Here is a 15,241-nt window from a genome sequence, read left to right as displayed (position 1 = left end):
TCCACGATATTCTCCACATTATTCGATAACAAGACATCTAAAAGCTTGCAAGTCGATTTTCAGTTGCGTCCGTAATTGTCCGGGCTTCAACTCCAACAAACGTATCAACTCAATACTCTAGTATTAATAGTCTAGTAATAATTTCTATTCTGTTTGATCTCTGCTGGTCATCTCAATGCGCCGTTTTATTTCAAGTCTGCGGTTCCATTATTCATTTAGCTCATCCTAAGTAATACTGTATCTGGGTACTTTCACTAAAGCTTTTCCTTTAAGAGGATCGGTACGTATTTTCGGCTGCAATGCAATTCAAATGGGGATTCATTTTTTTCGAATCCTGAGAACACTAATAAGTATTTTTGAAAAATTTAAACGCAGAATGAAAGATCACGTTATTAGCGAGGGCCGAAAGTCCCTGAGAACTTCTATAATGTTTATTTTAATAAGTTACAGGGGTGAAAAACTAAGAGAAAATTTAGTGTGATTTTTAATTTCAAATATATCATTCAAAATAAACTTTTTATTTATTCTAAGGGACTTTCGGCCCTCGGTAATAATTTAGTCTTTCATTCTGCGTTTAAATTTTTCAAAAATATTTATTGGTTTTTTCAGGATTCGAAAAAAATAAACACAATGCCGTGGTAATATTTTCCAAATCTATCTTTGTCTTACAACGCACTCAGCCGAATATAATATTGTCAGCATATATTGTCAGTCAGACACTGACAATCAGTGACAATTTTAAATATTTGACATTGCATCGGGAATATGTTGAGTTATTGATTAAATATTATTGAAATATAGTGTATTTGATAAATAATTGATTTAAGACGTGTACTTAATAAAAAGTTATTTATTTTGTATTATTTGTGGAAGATCCAAGCAGAGAATACATCAGGATAATATATTCTGTGATCCAAGTATTTTGTTGTTAAAGATGTTCAAAATTGTAAGCGTTGCATAACAATATATTATTAAAAAATCACTTTAACACTTTTCCTCTTTTCTCGATTGAGTATTAGTCTTTGTTGTACAAATAAATTATTACAATCACTGAATATATAGTTAGTGAAAAAATTATCAAATTTATTGACTGAATTAATAATTTCCAATTATAAAAATAACAGTTATCCAAGAACATTCAAAACCCATCTCTTGAAATTAATAATGACATTTTCAAGTAGAATGACATTCTAGTAATGTTTACATATCCATACCAGTGTGAATTTTACTACGCGTAATTTGCCGTGTAAAGACAGAAAAAGTAGGGATACACGTAAAATATTTGCGAATTATGTACCCATAGCCTTAACGAAGATTGTTTCGTCTTCAATCCTGTTCGTACTGACAATTATAATTTTTATTTTTTTTTGTGTTCAGAGCCATTCCATACATATACATACGCAGTAGTTACTGTGTAGTGCGACATTTCAAAATTTGCAGCCCTTGTACTCTGCTGTCAGAAAGGAGTATGGTGTCGTCTGCATATCTGAGGTTATTCACCAGAGTTCCGTTAATCGATATGCTTTCATTGATACGTTCTAGTTCCTCTTTAAAGATCTTTTCTGAACACATATTAAAAAGTACAGGGAACGGCACACTCCCTTGTCGTACTCCTGTTCTTATAGGTATCTCTTTAAATTATTGTTGGTCTACTCGTATTATTTCTTTCTAATATCGGTATAAATTTGTAATGATTCTCACCTTCTAATCACCTATTTTTGTGTTCCTTAATATACTTGGAAGCCTTCCGTGTTGTATTTTGTCGAAGCCTTTCTCAAAGTTAACTAGATATATGAATATGTCACGGTTGACATCTCGACACCATTCTATGTGTATTTGTATAGTAAATAATATAATGCCTCTCTATACTGCCAGGGCCTTTTCTAAATCCCAGTTGGTTTCCTGTTGATATATGGTCTAGTTTTTTGTAAACACGTTCATGTATCATTTAAAAGAAGTCTTTCAATATATGGTTCATCAAGCTGAGTCATTTATTAGTTAAGTTGTTTTTTAGTTTTTTTTTAATCTTTCTTGATAGGTTGGCTTGATCGTATCCTTCTTTTTAGTTAAAGGGGTTGCTTGTTGGAAAAATTTTTATACATAATTTTATACCAGTAACGCGGATTCATCGTTCATTTAGCTAGTAAGTAAAGGGAATAACTTTTTCGTTTCATATTGATGAAAGGTAAAAGAAGAAAAAAATCGTTGAATTAAACATAGCTGCACAAGTCCAAATTCAAAGGTAGCTTATTCAAGCATACTTATATCATGTAGTTTTAACCACAAACTTTAATCTTTTGTTATTTATAATAGCAAGTTTGTCAATCTTGTAGTTACATAGGTGGCAAATTTAATGCTTAAATCAAAAACACGGTAGGTACACTTTAAAATTTTAATTTTTTTTAGCTGTCAATGCCTCCCTGGGTTTTCCGGAATGCGCTGTGAACACAACATCGACGACTGCCTCAACAACAAGTGCGAAAACAACGCCACCTGTGTCGACCTCATCGCCAACTACCAGTGCAAATGCCCCGCAGGATTCATGGGTGATTACTGCGAAAGAAAAATTCCCTTTTGTACTGAACAATATAACCCTTGTAAAAATAACGCTCGTTGCGTTGATCACGATTTTTATTACACTTGCGAGTGTTTACCTGGTTTTAAGGGCGAGAACTGTACCATCAACGTCGACGACTGTGAGAACCACATGTGCCAGGTACGGATAACACACAATAGTAATGTCAATACAATATAGATATAAATAAACTAAGAATCTTGATACCGTAGCTCAGAGGGGGTATATCCACCTATGGTGCCGAATAAAGTGTCACTACAAAATCAAGAAGTATTGCCTAGGTTGGACCTTCGAAGGCCCTGGCTAACCACGAACATAACAGAATAGAACTTGTTTACTTCATTTTCTTGGTGTACGACATGGTCCTATTCTATCATTCCAACTCTGATGATGTTGATGTCCAGCTGTCATACCACCTTTTTCGGGGGACTTTTTATATCGGTTTGTGTGGTTTTTGTCCATTTAGAGATCCTTTCTGGGTCCATTCTGTCGACAAGATCTGTCCATTTGTGACATCGTGCTCATGTACATCTAACCACATCCTGGACTCCAGTTTCTCTTGATGTGTCCTCATTTCTTATTCTATCTCTGGGAAAAATTACCCTCACGATTCTTAACACTTTCATTTCTGTGGTTCTCATTAATCTTTTTGTTTCAGCTCTTATTTCTACTGCGTATGTTAATATCGACCTTACAGATGCATTATTTATGTTAATGTTGCTCTCTACGCTCATATATTTGTTCGTCCATATGATATCATTCGAATATCTTAATATTTTGAATGCCTTGTTTTTCGCTTGTTCTGCAGTATATCTGTCATAAGATACATCTATTCCGAGGTAGATGAGATTTATGTATTGTTGTATTATGTCTTTGTTAATCATTAGTTTACATGTGTTTGGGCTCTTGGCTATAACCATTGACTGGCTCTTTTAGTGGGATATTAACTTGTGTGCTATTATGTTCAATCTGTAAAGTAATCGCTGAAGGTAATCTTCATTTTCTCTCATGATTACTGTATCATCCGCATCGCAGAGCATACTCAAAGCTCAATTTCCCATTTTGTAACCAATATTATTTTCATCTTCGCTTTCTTTTATCTTATGCACGATTATGTTAAAGAGATTTAGACTTTTAGACTGCGGCTACCCCTTGCCTGATTCTTGTCAACACGTACATTTCTTCGGTTAGTTCATATTCCGTTTCTATTTTTGTTTTAGTATGTTTCTTTAAGTTCCCTGATTATTGCTATATGTTTTTATTAATGTTCTTCTACTTCATGATTTGGATTACGTCTGTCAGTTGGACTCTGTCAAACGCTTTTGTGAGATCCACAAAGCGCAGGAAAATAGGTTTTTCTAAAATGGACTCTAAATTCTCTATTAGTTGTCATAATATGGATATTGCGTTGGAGATCTATTGGTCCTGAATTCTTGTTGTTCTTTTGATATTACGATGATTATTTCATTCATAGGAGATTCTGACCAATAGAAAGCTACAGAAGTAAAAATTAAACTGAATATTTTTTAATGATTTTAACTTCCAATCGTATAGTAAGATATTTGATCACGTGTTTAATTCTGTCCAATCAGATTAAAATTATACTGAGAATTATCTACTGTAGAAAATTACCGATAAAACTTTTTTAAGTAGATTGTTTCTGTTTAATGGCAACCAGTTTCCTAGTTTTGACAACTGTCACATTTAAAAAAATATCCATAATATACGTATTAAAAAATAATCTTACGAATATCACACGGCAGTAAGAATAAATAAGAAAATAATGCTTCATTTTTACTTAAATTTGTTGTCATTGGGCAATAGCTCGAGCCCTGCGGGCTCTCGTGTCTATTGCCAGACAACAAATTTTCGAAAAACTGTCGCATTATTTTCAATTTATTCTCACTCTCTTGTGATATTATACCCCATAATTTTTGATAATATCCTGTCGTCAAGTATATTACGTGAGATGCCCTTCGTTGCTACGAAAAAATGCATTCAGTGACGTTAATGATAATTAACGTTTTAAAAATTATAAAAGGGAGTCCGGCACTGATATCGAATAAGCACACATGCTTTTTGATCGATCCTGACAAACTAGTAAATTTAACTTATAAAACCCAATCATAGAACTGTTACACTACGTTAACATCATGTATAATAGTGTTAGTTCAGTGTGTATAGAAAAATATTTTCTGTGAGTACACATTTTTCTATTAATAAGTAATTCATAACCAAAGAATTTTATAAAACCGTCAATAAACAACACCAGTCATTTATCGACACCAGTTTTTTGTCGCTAAAGACAATTACCAAAACCCGAAGCGGAACAGGTCCGTACTTAGGAAAATCAAATGGTGTTGAGAAATGGAATTTGACGTCACTAATCATAGCGATGAATTATTATCGCAATCCACATCACAAAAACCTTTATCTTACTCAGCTGCAGCCAGCAAACAACAAGAAGCGATCTATCCATCCAAGCTACAAGCAGTAGTTTTTAATTCTCTCAATGATGTTAAATTAGAAGAATATTTGTTAGCCGTAGGATCTCTAGTTAGTCCAAAACACATTCTTTTTTCATCAAGAATCACCAACAATCGTATCTGTATTTATTTTTCAACCAAACAAGTCGTAGATGATTTCTTTTCAAACAGTAGAGGTTTCATAAGTGTAAACAATACACAAATTCAAGTCCGTAGACTAATTACTCCAAGTGAAAGACTCCTAATATCCAGTGTTTCTCCCACTATCCCGCATAAGGTAATAGAAAACGAACTACTGATCTTAGGGCTAACACCAACTTCATCAATGTCATTTTTGCGAATAGGAACCAACAATCCTGAATACAAACATGTACTCAGTTTCCGTCGACATATTTACGTATCTCCACCCACAGGCCCAATTCCCGATTCCATTTTGATAACTCATGAAGATACTAAAATCGAATTTTTTTGACACTAGACAACTTATGTTTCCTTTGCAAACAACATGGTCATATTTCCAGTAGTTGCTCAGCAAATGCAAATCACTCAGACACAGCTGTCCCAACTGCTATACTTTCAAACAGAAACGAATCTACTACGGTAACTTCAACAGAAACGACTACTATTACACCTTCAACAGCATGCACCTCTACAAACATATCAAATTATTCAACGTCACTAACAAAAATATTATCTACAACAAACCTAACATCTCTTGATACATCAACTACAGATAATACGATGCCAGTGATATCCAAACCAAATATACCCACCTCACCAACCCAATCAACTCATACAGTCATAACTAAACATCCTTCATCTTCCAGTCTAAACAATATTTCTTGCTCTGTTAATGAAAATAAAGAGAATCCAGCACCACAAGTATTTAGCGTATCCAACGAGGAAAATACATCAAAATCGTCCTCCAAACGAACTGTATCTGAATCAATATCACCCCCGATTGAGACATCAGCTAGTGACGATGTATTTTCAAAGCCAACTCAGAAACAAAAAAGAATAAAAACAAAAACATCAACAATACCTTTAGAAACGCTAATACAACCAATTAGAGATTTATTCAGTTCCGAAAAACAAATGTTAACTTTCGAGGAAACAGTTGATTTACTTGAGAACACTCATGGAACAAAAGATGTTCTCCGCGTTATAAATAAATATACAGTAGATATTCCAGAACTTAGAAAATTCTTATCTAAAATTCATTCATATACATCCGAGCGCTCATTAAAATTGAAATGTAGAAAGTTAAACAAAAAAATTACGAGACAGCTTACAAAAGGCAACTAAGAGGATGAAGAACCTGACACGGATACATCGACTGAATTATCCCAGGAGCTGAACATTCAATAATTATAAATATAACATTCAATTTATTACAATGCAATATAAATGGGTTTTATACCCATTACTAAATATACTTCCATCAACAAACTTTTAAAATTTTCTAAATCCTATCATATTTATATTATACAGACGCTTCTAAAAGACCTACTGGAGTTGGGACAGCTGTCGTTACTCCAAATATTACACTTGAGTATAAACTATCATCCTTAACCTGTATATATACTAGCGCGCTATACGTTATCTATCAAGCTCTCGTTTATATTAACTTCAGTAATATATTATCCAATGCTCTTATAATTACCGATTCCCTCAGTTCAAACAATACCATTAACCAACTGTACACAAAACATCCAATTGCTCTCCTTATTAAAAAAGAAATAAGCTATCACACAGAACAACAACCATACTGTACAATCTCTATAGGTTCCTTCACATCTTGGCCTTCAAGGAAAGGAAGAAGCGGATCGTACAGCCTAACAAGCAAGGAACAGTGAAACCGCAAGTGTAGTGACAAATGTAGTTCTTAATTATTTAAAATCATTTATTAAAGTGACAGTTGAAAATCTGTGGCAAAATCAGTGAGACAGTTCAACATCAAAACTTCGCGAAGTGAAAACATTATTTATAAAACCGTGGAAATCTCAAATTCCCAACAGAACTCATCAAGTCATTGCTACTCGTCTTCGTCTAGGACACATAGCTGGACTTACCACGGACATACAATTGGTCACACTGATCCCATTTTATGTGACAAAAGTAATATTCCACTAAGTGTTAAGCATGTACTTGTAGAGTGTCCAAGATACCAGTTGTAGAGACAGACCAACCACATCATCGGATCAACAAGTGAAATTCTTAGGAGAAAATTGTAAAATCGAACATTTGGTAAAACTCTTTAAAGATATCAATATATTCAACAAAATTTAACATGTGCAAGTAAACCATCTCATGTATATGTATATATGTCGCTAATAACCTCAGAGGTTGATGCGACTATTTTGTAAAATAAAAAAAAAATTATAAAAGTGATGACTTTTAACCGTAAAATATTTATAACAACTGTGTGTTTATGTGTTTAATATTGTACTAATGTGGACTTACATAAATAAATTACAATAAAATTTTGGTTTTGAACAGTTTTATTCATGAAATAATCGCAACAATTTGCACTCGATCTCTAAAATTATTATCGAATTTTTGCCCTCGTGACACTTTGACATAATTTCACTCCCCTTCGGGTCGTGAAATTAAAACTGTCAAAGTGTCACTCGGGAAAAATTCGATAATTTTAGAGCTCTTGTGCAATTACTACTGATAATTAACTTCTGTGACAAGATTTTTCTTTTTTAATAAAAAAAATGAACTGGAGCAACGTTTTAAATTTGCAATTTAAAATAAATTAACTAGAGATTTGGAGATTGGTATATCCTTTTTATGTTTGTTGTCAATTCTTCTGGTATGATATCTTATTCTTTTTTGAAATATCTCTGTCAATTCTGTCACGATCTTCGGGCTAACATACTCTTATTTTACGGTTCATAAAGGTAAATCAAAAAAAAAGTTGTTTATGACGGATTTTATGACGGAGTTAATTGCCTTCTTTCTTAAAAAGACTTCTATCGTAGCCAATATTCAAGTTATGATTTTACAAATTTGTTTGGTTAAGATGAATTAATTATATTAGCCTAACCTATTATTCAAATTATTATATTTAAATATATTTCAACTACACTTAGGTATAACAAAAAACTTCAGGATTGTAGCGTTAAATTTTGTCAAATAATTTTAAATATTTAATGAAAAGTATAGAACGTGTAGGTTTTAAAATACTATTTTAAATTTTAGAATGGAGGTACATGTGTAGATGGTGTAAATGAATATTTCTGCAAATGTGCAGGTGATTACAGTGGAAAACTGTGTGAAATAACACCATTAGTTGCTATGATGTATCCCCAAACGTCGCCATGTCAACATCACGATTGCGTCCATGGTGTTTGCTTTCAGCCATCTGGATCCAATGACTATTTGTGCAAATGTGCTCCAGGTTACTCAGGTTAGTATCGATTTAGAGCAATACCTTCTTGATATGTAAGCCATCAGGGAGTCTGTGCCCAGTCTTCAGTGAACAGAGTGTATCAATATTATCCGTATATTTTAAAAACTGTATGCATATGTTTAAACTACATGTTTATTTAAACTATATGTCTGTTTTTAGGAAAACGCTGTGAATATCTCACAAGTCTTAGCTTTGTACATAATACATCTTATGTAGAATTGGAACCACTACGAACCAAACCAGAAGCAAACGTTACAATTATTTTTGCAACTAAACAAGAAAATGGTATACTACTGTATGATGGCCATCAGGAACATTTGGCAGTAGAACTTTTCAATGGAAGAATACGTGTCAGTTATGATATTGGTAACTATCCAGTATCTACAATGTACAGGTAATTATAGTACACATTTATTTGTTCAATAAGCATAAACGGTTTACTTTCTGACTATAAACTCCTGCGCCTGGTAAGTTGATACGAAGTCTGATAATTTTTAATTTGTGTTTTCTCTGTTTCTCTCTCCCTTTTTCTCTTTCTATCTCCCCCCTCTTTGTCTCTATTTCCCTGTAACTTTACAATCCTTCATGGGTATTACAGCCATCTATTTCAATCCTGTATTCCGATGGTATTTAATTTTGTTAGATAAAGATATTATCCCTCCATCTTAATCTAGGTATACGTACCTAAAGATTCGTCATGACTTTTATTTCCTTGTTGTCCACCCAAGTATACGGGCTTTTTATTGAGTTGTGTATTGTATTGTGTGAGTTGAGTATGTGTGTTTGTTTACACATGCTTTCCGTTGTTTTATTTCTTCAAATTAGAAATTTTTCAGTTATCCTATCGATATAATATTTTCCCCATTATTTTGCGTTCAAAACGCCTTAATGGTAATTCGTTGTGGTTCTTGATGGTCCAGGTTTCTGAGCCGTATGTTATAACTGGCCCAATCGTTGTTCTATATATTCGGATCTTGAAAGATCTCGATAGCATATTTGATTTCAGCCCGATCTTCTTTTTATTATTCCTATTATTTAACTTGGGTTTCCTCTTGGGGTTATAATCGCATTGGCTAAAATGTCTCATTCTCATGTCTCATTATCTATCATCTTTTGTCATAGTACTATCTTAGTATGCCTGACTATCTTATTTTTAGCCATATTAATTAAAATCGTTAAACTTACAACTTCTTTAAGCCGTCCGAATAATACGATTCTGGACGCTCTGCAAAATAGGTGTTCGTTTTATCAATTATATCTTTATTTGAGCTGAATTTTTTATTTACGAGCCATCTCTTCAGATTTGAAAATACGTAATAATCGGAGGGACCAAAACAGGAGAATAAGCTGGATGAGAAAGCAATTTGATGGCTAACTCATCAATTTTTGCAATTATCATAGTTTTTGTGAGTCGGTGCATTGTCTGTGAGAAGCAAAAGTGTTTTCTTCTTTATATGCGCCATTTCTCATTGAGTTCTTGCTTCAGTTTATCCAATATTGTACAATAATATTGGCTATTAACAGTTTTACGTTTTTCAAGATAGTTAACTAAAATTAAGTTTGTGCAATCCAAAAATATAGTAGTTATAACCTTTGAGACACGCTTAGCCGTTTCGCAGCACTTTTGCCGTCTTCTGTCCACTGCTGTGCGTTCATTCGGTTCTCTGGTGTGTAGTATATAGTGGATCCAGAGTTCATCAACGGTTACCAGTCGAAGCTAAAAGTCCGACAGATTGCATTTCATAAGGTCCAAACAATGCTGAGAAGTGAAGCAATCGGCAATAATTTTTTCATACTTTTTACTAATTCTTGTGGCTTCTGCCAATTCATATACTTTCACTTTACGATTAGCTAAAACCATTTCATGGCCTTTCTTTATATTACACGGTGTAACTGAATCAGAGGGACGTCGTCGACTGCGTGGTTCATCCAATGTAAATGATTTATAATAGATTTTTTATTTTTAGTTTTGAAATGGTTGCCGACGGAGAATACCACATTGCTGAACTTATAGCTATAAAGAAGAACTTCACGTTACGGGTTGATAGGGGTTTAGCAAGAAGTATTATAAACGACGGCTCAAAAGAGTATCTAAGACTAACTACACCCATGTATTTGGGAGGAATACCTCCGGAAGCTGGTCACGATGCTTTTACCCAATGGCATTTGAGAAATCTTACTAGTTTTCATGGTGAGTTATTTGTAGGCGTAAAACTTCAAAATATTATTTAGAACCTATGCTATACTCACTGATCTTGTTTTTTTAATATACACTAGTTAATCGCATCTTAGTACTATCCTATTTTCGTATTATCTGGAAACATGCAGAAATCATAATAGTACTAAAACCTAACAAGACCCCTCAAGAACTATCTTCCTACTTACCCATCCAAGGTAAATTATGTGAAAGGCTTGTTACTAAGCAGAATAAAATAAGAACATCCACTGCTAGAACAAATCCCAACTCACCAATATGGCTTTCGTGAAAACCACTCGACAACACAACAAATTCATAGGATAGTTAATGAAATTGCAAAGAACATTGAAGAAAAGAAATTTTGCAACATCGTATATCTATACGATAGAGTATGTCACCCTGGACTGTAACTACTACCTAATACGCAGATCATATATTTCCAATGGAAGTTTCTCCGTTAGACATGGTAGCGCTGAATCCACCATTTGTACCATCGAATCGGGGGCCCACAAGGCGGCGTTTTGGACCCACTACTTTTCCCGATTTTTACAGCGAATTTGCCAGAAATGCAAAATACTACAATTGCATCCTTTTTAAATAACATAGCTATATTATCAATAAGTGAGAATCCAGTAGATGCCTCTTCTCATCTCCAAACACACCTAAACCAGAATGGTACAATTAATGGAGAATTAAAACCAATGAAAGAAAGTCAGTACAAGTAACATTTACCACCTGCCGAGAAATCTGTTCTCCACTCACACTTAACAATTCACACATCCCGTCAGCACAGAAGTGCACCATGGAGTGCATGTCGACCAAAGGCTAACATGGAATAAACACATGCAAATGAAATGCAGGCAGTTGGATCTCAAGTTCAGAAAATGTACTGGCTCCTTGGTAGGACATCCAATTTCTCATTAAATATCAAATTACTCATATATAAAACCATAATGGAACCAATTGGGATGTACGTTATCGATCTCTGGGGATGCGCTAAAAACGCATATCACAGCCATACAGTGATTTCAATCGAAAGTCCTTAGATCAATAATTGATACTGCACTGGCGGTATGTCGGTAATCTCACGATTCACAATGATCTGAATATTCCCTTTGTAAGAGACGAAATACAGCTGGCAGCATCTAACCATGAAAGTGTAACAAGAAACCACGACAACGAACTGATTAAACATATCTACCAGAATGGACCAATAATCAGAAGACTCCAGCGAACGTGGCCACAAGATTTATTGTAACAATGAAATAAACCTATAAGGCGAAGCATCATTGGATGCTCGTCCTCCCTTGCTTACAAATTCAATTCTTATGTAGAAGTTGATTGTAAATAAAAGTTCAAAATGAAAAAAATCTCTGCATTGTTTGTATTATCTTTAATGCTTATGTAACCTTAACATCTATGTAGAGAAGAAAGAAAGTGGAGTGACTCACCCATGGACGTATAAATAAAGATTAAATAAAGATCTTTATTTATACGTCCATGGACTCACCACAATAAATGAGTCAATCAGCTCAATAAGAGTGGCTCCAACTCCGCACGGAGTGTATAGCCTGTATATATATAACCTTAACATCAGTGTATAATACTTATATCTATTGCTATTTTCTCTTAGTTTTCTAATATTCTTTTCTAATTTTTTATTATGCGCCTTTTAGGTTGTATGAAAGAAGTATGGATAAATCACAAACCAGTTGATTTTGGCAACGCCCAGACTCAACAGAAAGTTCAACCTGGCTGCGGAATTGTTGATCAAGACCGTGAAGAAGATGAACAAGAAGATGAAATGGATGGAATGGTTGAAGAACCAGCCAGTCCGCCAGACCCCTGCCTTAGTAATCACTGTAAGCATGATAGCAAATGTGTAGCTACAAGAAACGGAGAGTACGTTTGCAAATGTAGACCTGGTTTTAAGGGGAAGTACTGCGAGCAAGGTGAGGAAGAGTGTAAGTATATAGAATTTTACTAACTTTCTGCTTTAGCTAAGAACCTTCTAAGCTCTATCAAAGAGAAATATTGGTGTTGGAAAAATTAGTTGTAAAATTGGTGTAAGGTATTTTACTTTTATTACTAGAACTAGATGTTATAGATATTAGTGTTTGTTAAGTATATATATATATATATATATATATATATATATATTTGTAAGTGTTCCTTTTTCTACGTAATAACCGCCTGATAACTCTTGCTGTGTTAATTTATATTTCTTAATTGATCTTTTACTGATTCTTCAATTTTGTTTTTTGTTAGTTATTGTCGATTATAGTGATCGATTTCAGTAAATTCTAGTTTTTATTTTTACTTCCAAGGATTCTCGGTCTACCCTATAATGTTTATTCTTTCACTGCATAAATACATTATTTCTTTCCATCATTTCTAACATTTTTTGTTGAAACTTCCTGGCCAAGGAAGTTACAGACCAGCGCATTTAGAACAGAAAATACCGGAATAAATCCATTTTTAAATACAGTACCTATCGACGTACAACTTTTTGTATTGTGTTAGAGCCGTTTTACATGACCGAGATTTACTTCGAAAATTATTTGAAGAATAATAACGGAAATTTATGTAGTAAAATTATACAATTTTTCCCTCGTTTCTTGTTTTACACCTACAGTAAAATCCTAATATAATTTTGGTGAAACGCATGCGTAGTCTGAAATGTGACTGACATTAAATATAATTTTGTTATAAATAAAAGGCCACTGATCAACGAAAACTAAGAGGTAAAATAAGAAAAGAATAAATGTGAAATGACATTTTAAGGTTATGTTACAATACAACTTTCATTTGTTTATTTTTTTACTTTTAGTAATATAAAATATATTTGGACAGAGAACTAGAACAGTAAATTCTTGTACAAAAATAGTAATTTGAAGATTATATAATTATAGTAATAACACATGGATAACCAGTATAGAAATAGACTGGCTCTTGCAGCTCTCATAAACATCCAAGTAGGATGGGCGTTTTGGACAGTAAATAAAAGATTTACGAAGAAAAAGCGGTCTACATGGACAAAAGAATGGCTACTAAGGAGGCAAGACATGTTGTAATCAACGAAGTTGTAATTATAAAGGAAAGGGTATGTTATCGTAAACACAAAGGCGTTATTTAACGTTCTGCGCACAAACTCGCGCAGTTTACTCTGAAAACTTTCTAGAATATAGAACGGGTTCTAAATTTTTATATTGAGAATTTTCATGGGAAATTTCAGAGTAAATCTTGTGTTTTACATCTAATATTTTTATTAGATAATTTTTCATGGTAGTTATCAGCGTCAATTTCGAAGTAAATTTCGGTCATGTAAAACGGCTCTTAGGGATGACTTCAGGGAAAAAGTCTACAATAGGCCGAAAAATAAAATACGGAAATGCATAATTGCATTTAAATTGCATAAAATGCATTAAAAAGTTCATAAACATGTCAAAATCAGTATATAATTATCAGAACCGACCCACAAAGCCCCTAGTGCTCAGGGCTACCACTAAGGCACTTCATCTGGATGTCGGGGGTTTTCGGCACTAATAGTCGAAGAGAAAGAAGCGGATTTTGTGCGTGATAAGTAATATGAAAAACCTATACGGGGATATGTTGAATTAGTTGTGTACATGACTTTCACCAACGGCCGGAAACCAGAGTGGGGGCCGAGGGTAGTTATAAGGGGTCAAAGTCGCGATTTTTATTATTTTTTTTGTGACGCTCATGATCGAGATAGTGCACCAAAATTTGGGAATAAGTCGGTCATGACGTAACTAAGTAAAATCTCTAGGGGTGGAACGCTGCGTGGCCGACAAAGGGGTGGGGGTAGGGGTGAATATAAAAAATATAAAGGATTTTTTGCGACGTTCGTGATTGAGATAGTGGACCAAAATTTGGGAATAAGTAGACCATGACATTACTAAGTTAAATCCCTAGATCCGGAAACCAGAGTGGGGGACGAGGGTAGTTATAAGGGGTCAAAGTCGCCGTTTTTATTATTTTTTTTTTGTGACGCTCATGATTGAGATAGTGCACCAAAATTTGGGAATAAGTAGGTCATGACGTAACTAAGTAAAATATCCAGGGGTGGCACGCTGCGTGGCTGACAAAGGGGTGGGGCAGGAGTGAATACAAAAAATATAAGGGTTTTTTTGCGACGTTCGTGATTGAGAGAGTGCACCAAAATTTGGGAATAAGTAGACCATGACATAACTAAGTAAAATACTCGCCGGAAACCTGAGGTGGCGGACGAGGGTAGTTATAAGGTGTCAAAGTCGCCGTTTTTATTATTTTTTTTTTTTGTAACGCTCATGATCGAGATAGTGCACCAAAATTTGGGAATAAGTAGGTCGTGAGGTAATTAAGTATAATCTCCAGGGGTAGAACGCTGCGTGGCCGATAAAGGGGTGGGGGTAGGTGTGAATATAAAAATATAAGGGGTTTTTATGACGTTGTAAATTGAGATAATGCACCAAAATTTGGGAATAAGTAGAACATGACTTAGGTAAGTAAAATCCCCAGAGCCGGAAACCAGACTTGGGGATGAGGGTAGTTTTAAGGGGTCA

The 15,241-nt window shown here is 34.2% G+C and overlaps 1 protein-coding gene across 1 annotated transcript in view; it reads left to right on the top strand.

Moving 5' to 3' along the window:
• LOC114338866 (protein slit) overlaps positions 1-15,241 on the top strand; it is a 122,725-nt gene that overhangs the window by 100,169 nt on the left and 7,315 nt on the right. The window contains exons 24-28 of the mRNA XM_050656894.1: positions 2,407-2,716; positions 8,269-8,476; positions 8,639-8,873; positions 10,447-10,670; positions 12,353-12,628. Of these exons, the coding sequence (XP_050512851.1) occupies positions 2,407-2,716; positions 8,269-8,476; positions 8,639-8,873; positions 10,447-10,670; positions 12,353-12,628 (1,253 nt within the window). The remainder of the gene's footprint in view (positions 1-2,406; positions 2,717-8,268; positions 8,477-8,638; positions 8,874-10,446; positions 10,671-12,352; positions 12,629-15,241) is intronic.

This window comes from Diabrotica virgifera, chromosome 7, assembly GCF_917563875.1.
Source record: "Diabrotica virgifera virgifera chromosome 7, PGI_DIABVI_V3a".
NCBI lineage: Eukaryota > Metazoa > Arthropoda > Insecta > Coleoptera > Chrysomelidae > Diabrotica > Diabrotica virgifera.
The sequence above is the reverse complement of the archived record's forward strand: the minus strand, read 5'-3'. Positions and strand labels throughout refer to the sequence as shown.